This window comes from Cebidichthys violaceus, unplaced genomic scaffold, assembly GCF_023349555.1.
Source record: "Cebidichthys violaceus isolate CVI_PGR_0920_01 unplaced genomic scaffold, fCebVio1.0.p SCAF_38, whole genome shotgun sequence".
Lineage (NCBI taxonomy): Eukaryota > Metazoa > Chordata > Actinopteri > Perciformes > Stichaeidae > Cebidichthys > Cebidichthys violaceus.
The window spans coordinates 1,326,999-1,347,232 of NW_027176572.1; the positions used below are offsets into that span (position 1 = coordinate 1,326,999).

Below are 20,234 nucleotides of genomic sequence, written 5' to 3' on the forward strand. Positions count from 1 at the left end.
TGGCTCGTATAATGTGTCAGATGTTTCAACGAAATGGATTGTTTCTGTTTTTGTGTCGCTCAGGTCACATATTACAGCGATGAACACCTGAGAGGATGCTTTGCTCCGGTATTATGGATTTAATGCTTCTGCTGTGTATTGAAGGGTCAATCTCTTTGGCTTTCTGTCGACACACAGCCTGCAAACGTTTACCCAAGAGTGTGTTTTCTTCTGCTTTAGTTCTTTTATTGCTCTCACAGCCCCTCAGATGTATCAGACAGATTTATTCTGGTTATTCATGTTGTATTTCTTTACTTGAAAAGGGACAATACATGAATAAAATAACACTAAGGATAGAGAGAGAAGTAGAGATGTAATATACCAGGGGTTAGCAAATTGCTATTTTCCACCCGTAGTCCATACATGCAGGTATGTAGACTAATAACACAATCAGAAAATTAGACATTACAAGAACATTTGACATTAAAAGAGCATAAAAAATATTGTTTCTTAAAAGTTCAGTGAAGGAGGAGCAGCGTTGTCGATGTTCTTGAAGCTTAAGCAAACATTTGAGAGCATGATTACATTTTCAAAATGTATCATACTATATTCAGTGAGATTACTACAGTGGTAGTATTGACATGTTTTTATCATGTATTTTAAGAGTATTGTTATAAATTATTTGAATTATTATAAGTAAGATACAGGTCATTTATTTATAGGTCATTTCATGACGACATGGGTGTAAAGCGCGGTGTCATCTGCATACGTCACGATTTCAACATCATTGCAAACAGATGGGAGATCATTGACGTTTATACTGAAACGCCGGTAGTCCTAAGCCTTGTGGCATTCTCACGGTGCAGGTTTGTAGAGGTGATAATGAATTGTTTGTCTGTGATTTAATCCAGTTTTGTGTAGTTATGGAATGGTCTGTGTTGTGTTGAGTAGTATTTGATGGTCTACTGTGTCAAAAGCCTGTCCTAGGTTGAGGAAGACTTCTCCCACCATCCCTTCTTTATTGAGATTTTCTTTATTGACTTCCAGGAAGTAGCGGTATGCTGTTTCAGCGACATCGTATATTGACTTCGAGGCACTTTTGGTTTTATTAGTTATATAGAACTCAGAATTCTGTGTCTCTGTAAAGACAATAATCTCCTTAAGTACAGTACCAACATCGTTCTCCCATGAGTCCTGAAAAGACTCACAAGGGTTTTCTGATCTGACGCCTCTACACCTCGGTTTATTAAAGTCTGGTTATGTTTCGGTGATCTTTTAGTTGACTGCATTGTGAGATCAATCAGAGTTCAGTGGAGGTGAACGCATTAGAGCTGGTGTGATCTTTACCTGCTGGCCGTGGTAAAACACAGCGAGGAGGAACATGGCCATCAGGAGCAGAGACGTCTCTTTGGTCCCCAGGAAGTTCCTGTTGGAACAAAACGACAGAAGACGCTCAGCACTAACTTCACCAACGCAGCAAATTCATACATTTTGTGGCGCATGTTTTAATGTTTGCTGTCCCTGTTCTTTTATGAGGTAAAACATCGTTGCCACTGAAGGCAAACTAAGTGCCAAGAAGAACCCTTTCTGTCACACCCTGACGCTACTCTGTTACTTTACAATGATGCAAAGTGAAGCCTGTTGAGCTACAACAATGTAAAAAAATACATGAAGCACTTTGTAGCTCTGCTTTTTACTTTCCATAGTTTTTGAGATAAAAACAATGATCTCATTTTAAATGTTACAATATAACGTGTATTTATAACGTACCAGGTAGATACTGCTTCACAAAATGTAAAAACAGAAGACACTCAACTTGACTGTTAACTTGACAATAGTTAACAGAATAAGCTGCTAATATACTTTATTTAAACCTGAACAAACTAAACTTCTGCCTCTGCGTATGTTTTGAAAGTTTTCTCAATAACATCACACGCCGGTACTTTCATATTAATGCTACTTTACAACAGAAGAATTGTTTTTTATATATTTCTGCACAAATACATAAAATATTTCAAAAGTCTAAAAGTCTGGAACTCATACAAAGCCGTTGTGCCTTTGCCTCTGTTCCCGTTGACCTTCTCCATGGTGTCCCAGAGGGCCATGAATAAATGAACCTGACTCCCATTAGCTCCCTATAGAGCTCATATGGAGACCTCAGCTTTTTCTTTACAGCTCTTTCACGCTACTGTGCTCAGGAAGCCTTCACTGTAAAGGTCACCGTGCTTTCACCGTGAACGCACGCCAGATGACTTTTCTCACATTTGCAACACTTGTGTCCAGAAAAAAAGGTCAACCTGTTTTTTTTTAATCTTTCTTTTAATACATGTACTTTGTTAAGATGAAGTCTGCAAGCTCTAAGAAGTTAGTTTCATCTATTCCACTACATTTACCGTTTGGTATGGATACATATTCAGGTTAATGTAGTACAGTTGTATCTTTTTATTGCTTGTATCTCTCTTTGTCAACATCATTTTAGTATTTTTTTGTATTGCAAGTTGTTTTAAAAGTTATTATTATGACAATATTAAAACGTATGCAGCTGATTCCATTAAGTCTAATCAGATCACTAACTGAACGTGGGTGAACTGTCTGGTTACTGGTCTACAGGCGGAGAGATGGACTTCTGAATGTTTGATGGTTGTACCACAACGTTTCATGACGAGTCTCTGAGGAACAGAAACATTTAGAACGACTGGAGCTTCACTACAGCTTCATTTATCAGGCTCATACTGATAACGATATTTGAGAGAGTAAAAAACTCCAACTAAACTTACTTAACTAGCTACAGATGATCTCTCCACTCTGTTGGAATGGAGGGAACCGTGGTTCTCTGATTGGGATCTGAGGTTACGATATAACCAGGCGCTACGTGGCCAATGCACATCCTAGCCCAAGCAAACGTTACGCGGGATTCGTTGAACCGTCCTCGTTCTAAAGCACTCACTCTGTGTTGTGGTGGACGGTGTCGTAGCGGACGAACAGCGAGGTGTAGAAAGCCTCCGTCAGCAGCGAGTAGATGGCGATCATCACCAGCAGCACCGCCAACTTCAGCACCGAGTTGAGACGCAGGAACACGGCACACGTCACCATCGCCAGGACCCCCGTGAACACGAAATACTGGAGGCACAGACATTAGTGATCCAGATCAGTCCTCCTGGAGCGGTGACATGGTCCGGACGTTGACCTTCCCCTCATAGAACCCTTAACTTGTGCTAACACGCTAAACTAAGGTTCCCGATAGCTGCTAAACATCAGCATGGTAGAATATATATACGACATTATTTCTATGCATGCTTTATTTCGAAAATCTAATCAGAGCAGGACGTTATTCTGGGGAAATATACAGAAGATTTGGAAAAAGAAATCCATAATCTTGGGCAACTAATAGCAGACAGATTTAAAAATAGGACTGGTAGGCCTGTCGTTTCACTCCACAGCTTCAGTTTGGGAACATTTTGGGTTCATGCAGACTGAGAGTGAAGTGTTGTTGTTACTTATGTCTAACTTATAGCGAATATGTTGTGACTTTGCACTTATTGTTAACAAAGTCTTGTCCATTGAGAAACAGGATTGGCAGTGTACTGCCTGTTATTAAGGAATGGACTCTCTACACCCCTGTACCAAATGTTTACTATCTATTTGAGTGTAATAGTTCTGAGAGAGCATTTTATTCATTGTTTTAGCTGTGTGGTTTTATTTTACTTATTGAGGATATTTCAGTGTTTTGTCAGAATATTCGTAAGAATTAAAAGTTCATAGCGCTTTGAAAATAGGTACCTGCATCAGTAAGCTATTATATTACCATGACATCAGAGGCATAAAACGGTCCTAAAATGACAATACTATTGTTTATCTTAATAATCAATAACAGAAGCAGCAGATGTAGAGACATCCTGACTCTCTCGTAAGTTCATACATTTCCCATAATGCAACTCGATAGCTTCTTTTTCATGGACAGTTCTTGCCATCTATTACCCCCCCCCGCCCATGCTGAGGTCACTGTAATGACATCACCACGACATCACCGGTGGTTTTAATTTCTCCTCCAGAGCCACAGAGGACATTAAAGATACTGTAGATTTGTGTGAAACCGTGACTTTTAAACTATGTACACATAAAACATTACAATAATCATTCTTTCACGTTTCTAAAAGCCGCTCCAGACCCTCGGGTGGAAACAAGGTTGTGACGTGAACGTGAAACGACGAGTCGTGACTCTCCCGAAAGCTCGCAGCGATATAAACGCGACTCCCTTATTGAGTCCATCAATCAGCTGCTTATTGTGAGAGCAGAATAACGTAATGGATGTTTTCCCCGCGACGTTCTGATGGCTCCATCAGTCGGCGTTGTCTGAAGCGAGACCTCCCTCCGGCTGCCAGCAGATGTGGAGGGGTGTTTAATTCTTCACTTTTGCCGCTGTCGCAGAAGTGAAAACAAAAAAAAAACACACAACAGATGGACCCGACTGCAACATTCAGACTCATGATTTAGTCGGTACCTCTGGGTAGAAGCAGATGTCTGGGATGGAGGCCGACTCGTTGTACGTCTGGTTCCTGAAGGTGTCGGACTTGTCGAAGTCGCACCACAGCTGTGAGAGACCAACGGGGGGGGGGGGGGGGGGTTACTGTGGTTCTTCAGGATTCGACTGATGCAGGATCAGTGTTACAATAACCTGTTAATCAACAGCTGATCTGTTACTGAAGTCGGCATCCAGTTCACGAGAGAAGCTCTGTTTAAACACATGATCAAGCATGAGCATTACAACATTGACATGGTATTTATGGTTGTATTGTTATTATTTCATCTGTTGACATTGTTTTACTTACACTTAATATGTAAATCTTCCAACCACTTTTATTTGATTGATCTGTAAAAGGAAGGTTTTCTGCTTTTATCTATTTTTAGATGTACAGCACTTTGAGCAACATGGTCTGTATGAAATGTGCTGTATGAATACAACTATTAATAGTATTATTATTTAGCTGAAAGATGTAGAGCACACAATGATTTACTTTAAAAGTTCACTTTTTGAAACTTGTCTTTTCTTCGAACAGCGTTTGGGTCCATGGGGACATAGAATCATCTCTGATTAGTGCTTTAAAACCTTTGCAGCACTTTAGTGGCTTCACTTAGAAACAGCAAAAGTCTCACAATCTTTACATCCAATGTGTCTGCATCTCCGTTGTGAGAGCAGAGGACCACAGTGTGTGTTTCTCCATGTCGCCTTCATCCACACAAACAAACCTCTCCACGGTCCCGTCAGCGTCTGGAGGACTAGCGCTCTCTTCTCTTCCGTTCTCAGACTAACTGGTCCTGTTCTCAGCGGTCGAGGCCTCGGGCTTCTATAATCTGCTTTATGCAACACCACGAGCTAACCGTCGGCTCGCTTCATGTTCTTTAGTTCGGTAATGACTTGTGAGTCAGAATCTTTCAGCGGTCGCTCTGCAGAAGAAGAAGAAGAGCGCTGAGGTAAAGAACGGGTCGATGAGCTCGACTTTCAGACGATAAACATATCAATAATTAATCTAGTCATTTATCGTCGCCACAACACTGGCCAACTGATCACGTGATCCTCATTATATTGAAATATAAAGGATCATCTCCTTCACGTGAACTGAGCTCCATCTGGCTTGTGATTGGTTGAACTGTGACGTTTGGACATCTTAACATTGTGCATTCATCCTCGTACTGCTTGGTTGGTGACATGTTGTGTTTCTAAAGACTAATCTTTCAGGATAAGTCTGGAGAGGTTTTGTATTACTGTAAACAAATCAAGTGGATTTTGAAAGATATATTCTTTCTGCTCTGCTCTTATTGTTGTGCTCTTATGGTTTAATGTTTACTTTTTTTGCTCTTATTGTTGTGCTCTTATGGTTTAATGTTTACTTTTTTTGCTCTTATTGTTGTGCTCTTATGGTTTAATGTTTACTTTTTTTGCTCTTATTGTTGTGCTCTTATGGTCCAGCGCTGTGTTCACACCAAACCCAAGCAGTTTGAACCCAAAATAAACTATTTAGCTGTGATTTGCTGAAATAACTACATCAAATCTGAATTCATGTGTTGTTAGTTCTCTCCGCAAGACGACAGGTAAACAACAGGTAAAAATGCTTGTTTTCTGAATGGAGTCTGGATCGATCAGTGCTAGGCTTTGCTAACATTGCAGCAGTAGTTGTATTTATTATGTAGTATAAGTATATGTAGTAGTATTATTAATATGTTGTCTTACTGTGCTGCTGGAATGTCTTTGCTATATTTCATTGTACAGCACTTTGTTAGCTTTAAACATGCTCTATAAAAACCTTTGGATTGGATCCAAAGCAACAGAGTGTGTGTGTGTGTGTGTGTGTGTGTGTGTGTGTGTGTGTGTGTATCACAGCCTAATTTATCATCGTCCTCTTTGCCACGGGGCTCCATTTAAAACACATCAATGAGCCACACTGTTCAGCGGCTGACATGTTCCTTCATACCATGAAGACACACTCCTGGAAGCCTTTACCAACCAGGGCTTGGATAAAGAAATGATTATTGATTAGACAAACATCAACTGCTGTAACTATTTAGCAAGCAAACAACAACCAGGAGGAGGAAGCCGAACTCACGATATTGATCATGGCTGCCAGGAAGTTGATGAGGATGGAGATGAAGATGATGACGTTCCTCGCCGCGTAGGTCTCGTTGATCCAGCAGCAGGCTTTGCGCAGGACCAGAGGCAGACACTTGTAGTCCTCCGCCGTGGTGACGAGGACCAGACAGGAATGCAGGACGATGAGGACCGAGAACTGGATCGCCATGGTTACCATCCTGCAGAGACGACAACAACAACAACAACAATAGTACCGTCAGCATATATGTATTTATTATATGCATATAATGGCGGTGGATTAAAAAACTTGCTCTGGGTGGCGCCAAACTAAAGCAAAGCTGTTTCTGCATGAAAATGTTTCAACGATGGGGACAAGAGGACAAAGAAGACACACACAGGGTCAGGGTGTGGCTAACTAGCTACAGCTAATGTCTCACAGATGGTTCATGAGGCATTCAAAAGGGATTTAGGGGAAGAAAAGTAACACTTTGTGGCTCAGATTGATGAAGATTGGCATTATTTGAGCAGAAATGATACATTTGTTTTTGCACTTTAGAAAGAAAGTCTCTGAGAAACAGACGGTAACCTGGAGGAGAGGTGGAACTTTGCTTATTTGTTAAATGTGAAAATATCAAATGCTTTTACTGTAATTTAACATGTTTTCCCCCCTCCTCTCTTTTTACCTGGCAGAGGGAAGCAGGCTTTGGATGGTGGTGATGAAGATGAGCACGATGAAGGCGCACACCAGGTTGGACTTGAAGACCTCGTCCCTCATCTGGGAGTACTGCAGGAGGAGAAGAAGAAGGAGGAGGAGGAGGAGGAGGAGGAGGAGGAGGAGAAAGAAGAGGTGAGGGGGAAGATGGAGAAAAAAACAAAAAGTTTTCAGACAAACGGAGAAACGCTGAAAACGCAACGTCGAAAAACACGGCGACGCACTGCCACGGATACATTCACCGGTTCAACCACAAGCGCTAGAGAGAGACAGGAGCCGGGGGGTTCACCGGGGGTTCACCGGGGGTTCACCGGGGGTTCTGGGGAAGGAGCGCAGCGACCACAGCGGAGAGCGCTGCAACAAAGTAAGCTAACGGAACCGTTCACGATCCAATGACAATTGTTAAGTTGTATGTAATTAACTTTATTTAGTTCCACAAGCTTTGGTAGCGCTAGAAACTCAACCACCGTACAATATCAGAGACTTTCTACTTTCCCTCTACTTCATTGACTTCACTTAGAAAAATGGAGATATTATTTATGGGTAAAAAGCATTTCCATCATCTTTGCATTACATGTTGATAGTTGATAGTTGTTTTTTTAATGCAGGAACTTTACTTTTATTTTTCCATTACAGTATAACTGTGTGTATCAGGTTGTGTTAGTCCATAACAATACCGGTAAAACTCCACGAGGTAAAAAACAAACAGAGAAAAGTCTTTTCTACCTGTTGCCATCAAACTTACTTACAACAATAACATCGTGGAATATTACATTTCAATTTGATGTGCAATATTATTTTCATTAATCTTTATGCAATATAACTTTCTACTACTGTTTTATTATCATTGACAATATCTCTATCAATATCATGCTCAATACTACTTTTTCTATTTAAGTTTCCATTATACTTAGTGTCTCTTCAGTTGAATTGTATTATTTATCTTTCTCTTATTGCTATTTTATTCTATTTTGCAATGGTGCCAGTATTATTTATTTACACTTCATATATTGTTCATGTATGTTTCTATTTGTATTCTATTGTTTTTGTTATTCTTGTTTCCTTCGGGACTAATAAAGTTCGATCTCATCTTATCTTAAAACAATGCATCCGTACTTCTACATGCGACCTCCGTTAGCGTTAGCGTTAGCGGTCAGCTACGTTATTTATTCTCCTGACGCCCCTCGAGTGTATTTCAGTAGTTAACTTGTTATGGAACAATTTAATGAATGAATTAAAACAAAGAAAAACTGTGTTCCTGGCCAGATGTTAAAACAATGAAGACGTACAAATGACATGTACTAATTAATAGCTTCCCCCCCCCCATGACCCCCGCTGCCCCGAACCTCGCTCTGTCTCTTTCTCAAAGGATGCTGGGAAATTAGCAAGAGGAGGATTCACGTTTCGTCACAACTTTGGCAACAGCAAATCACTGCACATGTACTGAAGAGGGCAAAAACAAAATAATAATACGGTTCCTGGAAAAGCTTTGGAGACGGAGGAGGGATTCAAGAGGAAGACATAGATGTGGGGGGGGAGTAGGAAGACAGAGGACCAAAAGCTACAGAGTGCGTTGCATTCACCAAAGAAAACAAACGCTCAGACACGTTTATTTGGAATAATGCCTTCACTATATCACGATTACGACTTAACGTCTCACGATTAAAAGTAATATTCAACATTAAATGCTGCCAAAAGGCTGGGATTTGTTGCTGTGGAAACAACTAGTTCACCTGGTGTCAGCTGTTCACAGAAATTGCAGAAATTTATATATAATTTATAGTGTTGTATGTAACTCTACCTGTCATCAAACCAAAGAGGGAATAGAGCAAAATAACCCCTTAAAAATAAATTTTTCATGTTTTATTTCCTTTAAAATAGCTTAATGTATCTAATTCCCCATTCCCATCATATATATATATATATATATATATATATATATATATATATATATATATATATATATATATATATATATGATGGGAATGGGGAATTACATAAATATATATATATATATATATATATATATATATATATATTTATATACAGTATGTAAGGAATATAGTTAATGTTTAATTGTAAATATTGTAATAATGTAAATAAATAATGCAATCTACATTAATAATGTGCTCTAGATTGGTTTATTCTTGTAGTGGTTAAATATCTAATACTATCTGAAAGTCAAGGTCTCATAATTCTGAAATGCAACGTCATCATTATTTGACATGTAGTTGTAGATTAGAGGAGACATCTCAGCGATGCTCAGTTTCTTTAGGGAATGCAATGTGCTCCTGTAAAACAGAAAGAGAGAAGGAACTTCTTCTGACCGTTGAAGGGGAACACGTCCACGGTGTTGACTTGTGCTCATGAGTGAACTGAAGGAGCTTCTGCAATCACAGCAAACAGCAACGTTCCACTAGTCTAACATCCAGCTGAGTCACTTCTTAAACTTCACTCAAACTTCATTTGTGGTTTAAATTTAGTTTGCAGTAACTCAACAAAAAATGAGTATCTTAGATGAATTTATTATTATAATGTACACATATGTATAGTATTGGTATTTATTCGTGCACACTAGTATGGAGTCTGAAGTGTGGCAACTGAATAATTATACTTCTACGACCTTTCATTAGAACCAATAAATCAGTTCATGCATTGTTAAAAGCTCCTATGAACGTGAGAATGAAATGTCTTATTGAACAATAGACATAGAACAACAATAGAGTTAAAACCATTGTTTGCACCTTTAAGCTCTGAGAATATGGAAGTCCTACTTTAAACGGATTGACTTGATGCTAATTTGAATGCTACATTAATAAAGTAAGTATTCATTTTCAGATCAATGATTGAATTTGTGTGGAAATATTAGTGGATAAGAAAATTGCTAAATCAATTATCGCAAAATCAATTTGAAGAATTTAAATTAGACTTTCTTTAAATTACAAAAGAAGACAAAATGGATTAAAGCAACAAATAGCGTGTGAAATATGGTAGGTAGGGAGACAGTAAATGAAATAACAACGTGTACAATTTAAACGACGAAAAAGTACATTTTAAAATTGTTCTTCAAAATGTTTCAATTTGTTAACCGACTGTAATTTAAGCGAGTCCATAATTAATCTGGTGGCACACTTCAGACTCCATACACTGGACTACTAATGTATGTTGTATTTTTGAACATGTTGTTACTGCAACTCATCAAAATACAGTAAAACTTGGTTTTATTAGCGATACCACAATGATAAATCTTAGCTTACTCATGAAAGGAAGAAAAACAATTATTGGTTCTTGTTTTGCTTCTGAGTATCTAAGAATAGAATAATAGGAGGGAGAGAGAGAGAGAGAAACAGTGATCTGTCTGAAACCCCGGCTACCTTCTGTTCCAGGCTGGAGTCTTTAAACGTCAGTGAGAGAGGCTTGATATGCTCTCTCCTCAACTTATCGCCACTCCGTAAGTCGATGGCGCTCTCTATTCGCTTGTTAATTTCCTCAGGACCAGAGTGGACATGCAAAGCTTGTGCGAGATGGTTTGGAAGCAGATTTATCGAATTTCTCGTTAGGGCAGCCAGAGTCTACGGGGGGAAAGCACATGCACACAGAATGAACCTGCTTCGTCCCCTTCGGCTTCATTCAAGGTACAAATGAAAAGAGAGAACAGACACACAGTTACGTTCATTACATTCACAAAAAAAGAAAGAAGAAGAAGAAGACAATTAAGGGAAAAGGGAAGAGCGTCATGCGTCCCTCATTCACTTAGTCAGTGGTGGCAAAGCGTGCGGTTAAGCCCACGCTGTAACGACGCTTTAATCGATGTGATCGAACAGGGGAAGGACTGGGAATGAAAACACACAAAACAGATGAAAATGAACTAAAATAAAAGACAAACACACACAGCAGAGAGGAGAGTTACATATTAATACCAGGAGACATGCACCAAATAGAAATGAGGATGAGCAAAATCATCTGTTTATAGACTGGATCCTCCTCCAATAAAAAAATGAATTCAACCTCCAAAACGTTTTGAAACAAACTCTTAAAGTGCACCATGTCCTCAACCAGGGCAACCTTGCATGACATTAATATTCAATATTGTAAAAAGTAATTGAACGACAAAAAGGGTTCTTTGGTTTACAAGAGTCTCCTCAGGCTTTAATTTACCACTTCATCACTTCCCGTCTCGCTTCATTGTCTCTCTGAGATAAACACACTGAAGGTCCTGACCTTCCACAGCGGTCTTCTTCTAACCGCTAAAGGACCACACTGGCGGTTTGGCATGTGGCCCTTTAGTCCAGTACATACCCAATGTAAAGCTAAAGACACGGAGGGAGAGGACTCAAGTCCGATTGGCTTGTTGAATCACATGTCTGATCTAGACAAGCTGAACACTGGTGTGGGCCATTGATGAGGCGAGTCCGGGTTCCTGAGAAGCTCTCGAGGTAGACGGGTGGAGGTCCCCGCTGACATTAGCTCTCCGCCGTTAGCCGTGAGCTACTTTGGACAAATGACCCTTCTGGAGTGTGGGAGCCCTCGCTGAGCCGTCAGCCATTAAAGTGGAAAGAGTGTGAGGACTCTCTACGACTTAATTCAACACTTTTAACGGATGAACTCCATCACACTGAGATCATTAACATCTCCAGACAGCATGTGTGTGAGCTCATTCTACCAGTGAGGGACGTTCACGGTCCGTCTGCACAGAGCTACCTGGAGATTATAAACGACTGCGGCCGGTGGGTTCATCAGACGTCACAAATCACACGTTCATCAACGTCAGCTGAGAGACTCTCACGTGTTCAGAGCGACTTGTGAGCCAAACCACAAAATACTCAAATTGTTTTCATGAGCAACCAGATATCAATCAACACGATTATCTAAAGCAGCATGAGCTGCAGCTGAACGTCCCTCAAAATGCACTCTGTTACAGATGTGACAGAACTTGAGCCTGGGTTTGATCGAACAACAGAAGAAGAACAAAACGATAGAGTAAAAACAAAAGCATGCGATATGACAGTACGATTAACATAAACATAGTAAACGTCTCAACCAATGTAGAAAAAGTAAAGTGCAACAACAAAAGAGTAAAAAACGAGTAAAAACGTCTTTATGAAGTGACGTGAACACCAGCGCCGAATAGAAACTAAGATAGAAAATCACTACATGACTGCACATGATTATTTATTATTGATTAGTTATTATTGTTTCAGGTGTCCTTTCCTGCAGAAGGGGGAGGAGTTATATATATAGTTTAATGGCCACAGAGACAGGAAGTCTGTCACTCTGTCTGGAGAACAAGGAACAAGCACATCTGATGAGCACGACTTTAACACACTTAGACAAAGACTCTAAATGCATCAGATAATAGTGAATGGAACACAAAACTGAAAGCGAAGTGAGACACAGCACAGATAAGGGAGAGTTGAACTCCACTAAACCTCTGTTGCATATGAATGGAGACGTGAGGCCTGTTTGTCTGAGCATTAACATATCTGGAGCAGCCAGAGACAAACACACACGCTTCATCATAATGAAGACAATCGGTATTCAGTGGAGTCAGATGACCTTCATTATGTGTTCATGACATGTGGACCTTATAATCAGTTTATTCTGGGACGATGTCAGCTCTGTGGAGAAGACCAAATGTAGATCTGCGACCTGAACCCAAGGGCTCATTTCAATGCCCACGCTGGTTCTGGTTCAACGTTGAAGTCATTACACAACGTGCTGATAACTGGACCACACACATGTAGTTGTGACCCCCCCCCCTCCAGATGTGAGTTTTGATTTATTAACTATCGAGTGACCTGCCGTGATAACGGGCTGCGTGTCTTACAAACGTTCAGGCTTCAGCCTGCCGACACGTCTTCTATCTGGGACGTCAGCTGTGTGCCGGACTCCTTGCTGAGAGCGATCATGCTATATGACACAGATCAAAGAAAAGAGAGTGCAACTCTATAGCACAAAGGTGGATCTAATACTCCAAAGGCCACTTGATAACCTCAACAAGGCCCCAGCCCTCAGCCATCCACTCCAGACACGAGGGCTCAAGGGGACGAGCCGGGCGGCCATGATTGTTTTTGGCGTTTCGCGTCCCTGAGGAAGTGCCGCGGCCTAAAGGGCGCATGCTTCCATCTCTGACATTTCTCTGTGATTTCGGTGTGATGCTTCTCTGAGCAGTGGTTGGCTGTACGGGGGGGGGGGCAGTATGGGGTTACATGTATGATACGTATTAATAACACAACATATTTGTCTTGCGGAAATGGCAACATGTGATGCCGGGAAAAGGGCAAGTGGAGTTTGCGGGTGGTAGCGGTAAGATCAGACAGCGTGAGCGCACACAGTAGTGTTGTTCATGCGCTGGGTGTCTCACATGTGAGGCAGTGTGACGGATTAACGCGGACTTTAGAGCCAGGAAGTATAATTCACTGCAGCAGGACTTGTTTGGAACCGGTGCTCTTCAAAGGATCAGAGCAGACCGTTACGTAAACCACCAAAAACACGCCCCGGGGCAAATGGAGGATCTGGATCAGCGGCGGAGTACGAAGTGAAATGTCTTGACAACCATCGGACAGATTGCCTTGAACTGTTGTACATGTGAAGGAACCCTGATGAAGTAGTTGATCCCCTGACTCATCATGAGGCATTACCAAGGTTTTCACTGGAGTTTCATCTGTTCAAATGAGATTATGTGAGGTTAGCACGCTGATGGTACAGGGCCACTGCAGGGGTGGAAGAAAGGCTTACAGACAGGCTGGTGTATATATATATATATACATATATATATATATACATATATACATATATATATATATATATGTATATACATATATATATATATGTATATATATATATACATGTATATATATATATATATATATATATATATATATATACATATATATATATATATATATATATGTATATATATATATATATATATATATATATATATATATACATATATATATATATATATATATATGTATATATATATATATATATACATATATATATATATATATACATATATATATATATGTATATATATATATATATACATATATATATATATATATATATGTATATATATATATATATATATACATATATATATATATATATATATATACATATATATATATATATATATATATATATGTATATATATATATATATATATATATATACATGTATATATATATATATATATATATATATATATATACATATATATATATATATATATATGTATATATATATATATATATATATATATATATATATACATATATATATATATATATATATATGTATATATATATATATATATATATAAAATGCTAAACCAAAAGATTATCACGTGGAAGAATATATTATCTAAAGAAATGTTGAATGCTAATGGACATGCTAATGGTAGCATTCAGAGCTGACATTTACAAATGAAGGTTCAGCCAAATGATACAATGCAGAGGCCACTAAAAGACACATTTTAAACTTCAGACTTTTGTATTTTCAAACTAAAACTAAAGTGACCTCATGTCTAGAGTCTGTAGCGGTAGCGTCTCGAGCATCGAGCGAGTCGTTACTTAAGTCCTGAAGTTACGGGAGGAATAAATCCTCGTCGACTTCTCGTTCTGTCACAACTTCAGCCAGGCTTTAGTTTTTCATTTGTCTGTCTCCTGTTTTGCCACACTAACTCTCATGTCATTTCAGAATCTGCCACTCCCCCCCGCTCTGCACTAATTGCTGATTTCATTTCACCTGGCCTGCCCCACCTCCATACTCACCTGCTCCTCATCAGCAATCAGCCCCTCAGTGTATATGTACCGGCCCATTTCCCTCAGTTCTCTGCCAGATTGTCTAGTGTGTTTCCCTTGCTATCCAGCAACCTGTCATTCCGATTCTGATCCTGATTATCCGTGTATTGACCTGCCTTTTTGGACTTTGGACCTTCTCTTTTGCCTGCTCCCACTGGATTTGTTTGCCACGCGGGTTACTACCTGGTTTGACATCTGCTGGTTATTAAACCCGGTTTCTACACCTGAACTGTTTTCTGTGTCGTGCTATTGGGTTCTTGTCTGTCGTTTTGTGATACCTGACAGTACAATCTGGCCAAAAATGAACCCAGCCGACATGGAGAAAATAAGGCAGGAAATGGCAGCACAAGCTGCTGCCCTACACCATCATGAGAAGCAATTCACCGCTATGGCGACGGCTCTCCAGGAGACTTCTGCACGCCACAACCAACATTTGGAGGCTCTGAGCAATCAGCTTCAGCAGCTCATACAGCCCAGACAAACGCCAGTGGTTTCACCACCCACCAGTCCTTCTGTTCCCACTGTTCTGGGTCCAGAACCCCGCTTAAGTGCTCTGGAGCGCTTTTCTGGAGCTCCAGGTACCTGCCGCTCTTTTCTGACTTTGTGCAAATTGACTTTTGAACTTCAGCCTCTCACATATCCCACTGAGAGGTCAAGAGTGGCTTTCATGATCACCCAGCTTACTGGGCGGGCTCGGGACTGGGGCACCGCTGAGTGGGAGAAGCAGTCGGCTTTCTGTTCTTCTGTGACTGCCTTCTCTGAGGGTCTTCGGAAGGTGTTCGATCACGCTACCCCTGGTCGAGAGGCTGCTCGTGGACTGTTAAACCTGGTTCAGGGGAACCGGAGAGTGACTGATTATTCCATTGAGTTCCGGACACTTGCTGCGGAGAGTGACTGGAACGCTTCCTCCCTGACTGACGCTTTCTACAACGGCCTTTCTGATGGCATCAAGGATGAGCTGGCGGCTCGGGATCCTCCGACTGATTTGGACACGCTCGTCGCCACGGCCATCCGCATTGACGGGCGTCTCCAAGAAAGGAGACGAGAGAGAGCGCTGATCAGTACTCCCCGGAGCCTTCCACGTCCTCCATCGTCGCCTCCCACTTCAATGTTTTCTCCTCCCACCGGTGCCTCTGGAGACCCGGTTGAACCCATGCAACTTGGCTGGACCAGGCTGTCAGCGGCTGAACGACAGCGGCGCCAAAGGGAGAACTGCTGCATGTACTGTGGGCAGGGAGGTCATTATGTGTCTTCCTGTCCAGTAAAAGACAGGGCTCACCAGGAATCCAGAGGGCGCTGGTGAGCCATATCATGAACTCTGAAATGCCCTCTCGTCCACTACTTCACGCCCAGCTCAACTGTAATGGACAATCACACGCTGTCTCTGTCCTCATTGACTCCGGGGCCGATGCCAACCTTCTGGATCGTGGTCTTGCCATGCAACTGGGTATTAACCAGGAACCCTTGGTCGAGCCTATCAAGGCGACTGCTCTGGATGGGCGCCTCCTCTGCACAGTAACCCACCGCACTGTTCCTCTTCATCTGGGCATATCTGGTAACCACACTGAATCACTTACCTTTCACCTGATAAATACTCCTCAGCACCCAATCATCCTGGGGTTTCCTTGGTTAATAAAACATAATCCACATATTGACTGGGGGACTGGTTCCATTCTACAATGGAGTGAACATTGTCATGCGGTCTGTCTGAAATCTGCTTTGCTACCTGCCTTCAACACCTCTTCCTCTAATGAGCTCCCAGATCTCTCAGGTGTCCCATCCGAGTACTATGACTTAAGGGAGGTGTTCAACAAAGTACGGGCCACATCGCTTCCCCCACACCGCCCGTACGATTGTGCCATTGACCTCCTCCCTGGCTCATCACCGCCAAGGGGGAGACTCTTTTCTCTGTCAGCCCCTGAAACCAAGGCCATGGACGACTACATTAACAACTCACTGGCAGCAGGCATCATCCGTCCCTCTTCATCCCCTGCTGGAGCCGGATTTTTCTTTGTGGATAAGAAGGACAAATCCCTCCGACCCTGCATTGATTACCGCGGTCTGAATGATGTCACCATTAAAAACCGGTACCCCCTCCCACTCATCTCTTCTGCATTTGAACTGTTACAAGGGTCTTCTGTGTTTACCAAGCTTGATCTCAGGAATGCCTATCACCTTGTTCGCATCCGGGAGGGGGATGAGTGGAAGACGGCGTTCAACACCCCTAGAGGCCACTATGAGTACCTGGTTATGCCTTTCGGACTCACTAATGCTCCTGCAATATTCCAAGCCTTAGTGAACGATGTGCTCCGGGATTTTCTCAATGTGTTTGTGTTTGTATATCTTGACGATATCCTCATCTTTTCAAAGACTGAACGGGAACATGTGCAGCATGTCCGCAGTGTTCTCCAGAGACTCCTAGAGAACCAGCTGTTTGTGAAAGTGGAGAAGTCTGAGTTCCATGCCACTGAGGTGTCGTTCCTGGGATACATCATTTCAGTTGGACGTATTCATATGGATCCCACCAAGGTTAAAGCGGTGGCGGATTGGCCGGTTCCCACCACTCGGAAGAAGCTTCAACAGTTCCTTGGGTTTGCCAATTTCTATCGTAGGTTTATCCGCAACTATAGTTCTGTGGTAGCTCCCCTGACAGCCCTCACCTCCCAGAAGATAGCCTTCCAATGGTCCCCTGCTGCAGAAAGGAGGTTCAAGGAGTTAAAATCACGGTTCTCTTCTGCTCCCATTCTCATCTTTCCAGATCCTGAACACCAGTTTGTTGTGGAAGTGGATGCGTCAGACTCTGGGGTGGGGGCAGTCCTGTCTCAGCGGTCAGCTGAGGACCAAAAGTTACACCCATGTGCTTTTTTCTCCCGCAAGTTGTCCCCAGCAGAAAGGAATTACGACGTCGGAAACCGGGAGTTACTGGCTGTCAAACTGGCTCTCGAGGAGTGGAGGCACTGGTTGGAGGGGGCAAAGCATCCGTTTGTGGTGTGGACGGACCACAAAAACCTGGAGTACATCCGGTCAGCCAAACGGTTGAACTCCCGTCAGGCCAGATGGGCATTATTCTTTAATCGCTTTGATTTTACCCTGTCTTATCGCCCAGGTACAAGGAACGTCAAACCAGATGCCCTGTCCCGTCAGTTCCAGTCAGACAACTGTCCCACACAGCCTGAGAGTATCCTCCCCACTAAGGTGGTCATCGGTGCAGTTACCTGGGACATTGTGGACAAGGTAAAACAGTCCCAGGCCGACCACCCGGCTCCCAGTGCCTGCCCTGATGATCGTCTGTATGTGCCTGTGAGTCTCCGCTCTCAGGTCCTCCAGTGGGGACATTCTTCTCGCCTTGCCTGTCACCCAGGGGTTAGGCGCACCCTAGCTCTGCTAAAGCAACGTTTCTGGTGGGCTTCCATTGAAGAGGACACCAAGGAGTTTATCGCCGCTTGCCAGATTTGTGCTCAGCATAAGACTGCTCGCCATGCCCCTTCTGGTCTTCTTCAGCCACTGCCTATTCCTCATCGTCCATGGTCCCATGTCTCACTTGACTTTGTCACCGGACTGCCTCCCTCAGAGGGTAACACCACCATTCTGACTATTGTGGACAGATTTTCTAAGTCTGCTCAGTTTGTTCCGTTGCCAAAATTACCATCTGCCAAAGAAACAGCTGAACTTATGTTACATCATGTTTTCCGTCTGCACGGCCTCCCCTGTGATATTGTCTCAGACCGGGGGCCACAGTTCACTTCTCGTTTCTGGACAGAGTTTTGCCAGCTGTTGGGGGCCACGGTCAGCCTATCCTCTGGGTTCCATCCTCAATCCAACGGACAGACGGAACGGATGAACCAGGAAATGGAGACTGCCTTGCGTTGCATTGCATCCCAGACACCGACCTCCTGGTCCAAACAGCTTCTGTGGGTGGAGTATGCTCACAATACGCTTCCAAGCTCAGCAACAGGGCTTTCTCCTTTCCAGTGCTCTCGGGGATATCAACCTCCACTGTTCCCGGAGCAGGAGCGAGAGGCCAGGGTCCCATCTGTCCAGGCGTTCATCCAGCGCTGTCGGCGCACCTGGTGGCGGGCCCGTTCTGCTCTCCTGCGTTCGTCCAACCGGTACCAGAGAAATGCCAACCGCCGTCGGATCCCTGCACCCTGCTACACTCCTGGTCAGAAGGTTTGGCTGTCCACACATGACCTCCCACTCCGGGTAGAGTCTAGGAAGTTGGCCCCAAGGTTTGTGGGCCCGTTCTCCATCACTAAGGTCATCAACCCTGCTGCAGTCCGTCTCCGCCTTCCTCGCTCCATGAGAATTCATCCCACCTTTCATGTCTCCAAGATCAAACCCGTAAAGGAGAGCCAGCTCCAGCCCTCCTCCAGACCCCCGCCACCCCCCCGGCTCATTGACGGGGGTCCTGCTTACTCTGTCCATCGTCTCATCAAGTCACGACCGCGGGGAAGGGGTTTTCAATACCTGGTCGATTGGGAGGGTTATGGCCCTGAGGAGCGCTCATGGGTTCCAGCTCGTAACATCTTGGACCCTGACCTCATCTCAGCTTTCCATAGGGACCATCCTGACCAGCCCGGTGGGACGTCAGGAGCCGTCCCTAGAAGGGGAGGTTCTGTCACAACTTCAGCCAGGCTTTAGTTTTTCATTTGTCTGTCTCCTGTTTTGCCACACTAACTCTCATGTCATTTCAGAATCTGCCACTCCCCCCCGCTCTGCACTAATTGCTGATTTCATTTCACCTGGCCTGCCCCACCTCCATACTCACCTGCTCCTCATCAGCAATCAGCCCCTCAGTGTATATGTACCGGCCCATTTCCCTCAGTTCTCTGCCAGATTGTCTAGTGTGTTTCCCTTGCTATCCAGCAACCTGTCATTCCGATTCTGATCCTGATTATCCGTGTATTGACCTGCCTTTTTGGACTTTGGACCTTCTCTTTTGCCTGCTCCCACTGGATTTGTTTGCCACGCGGGTTACTACCTGGTTTGACATCTGCTGGTTATTAAACCCGGTTTCTACACCTGAACTGTTTTCTGTGTCGTGCTATTGGGTTCTTGTCTGTCGTTTTGTGATACCTGACACGTTCGTTTCACTCGGGGGATGAACAGCGGGCTCCTGGGTTGTTGTTGGACCCGTCCACCTCGC

At 42.8% G+C, this 20,234-nt stretch overlaps 1 protein-coding gene across 2 annotated transcripts in view; it reads right to left on the reverse strand.

Annotated features, from left to right (window-relative positions):
• The window catches only part of adcy8 (adenylate cyclase 8 (brain)), an 82,429-nt gene that overhangs the window by 10,952 nt on the left and 51,243 nt on the right, over window positions 1-20,234 (reverse strand). The window contains exons 8-13 of one of the 2 annotated variants that reach the window (XM_068726133.1): window positions 10,652-10,849; window positions 7,249-7,349; window positions 6,582-6,783; window positions 4,481-4,570; window positions 2,927-3,099; window positions 1,327-1,405 (exon numbers count right to left, since the gene is read on the reverse strand). In XM_068726133.1, the coding sequence (XP_068582234.1) occupies window positions 1,327-1,405; window positions 2,927-3,099; window positions 4,481-4,570; window positions 6,582-6,783; window positions 7,249-7,349; window positions 10,652-10,849 (843 nt within the window). The remainder of the gene's footprint in view (window positions 1-1,326; window positions 1,406-2,926; window positions 3,100-4,480; window positions 4,571-6,581; window positions 6,784-7,248; window positions 7,350-10,651; window positions 10,850-20,234) is intronic. The other variant, XM_068726132.1, reaches the window with a different exon arrangement.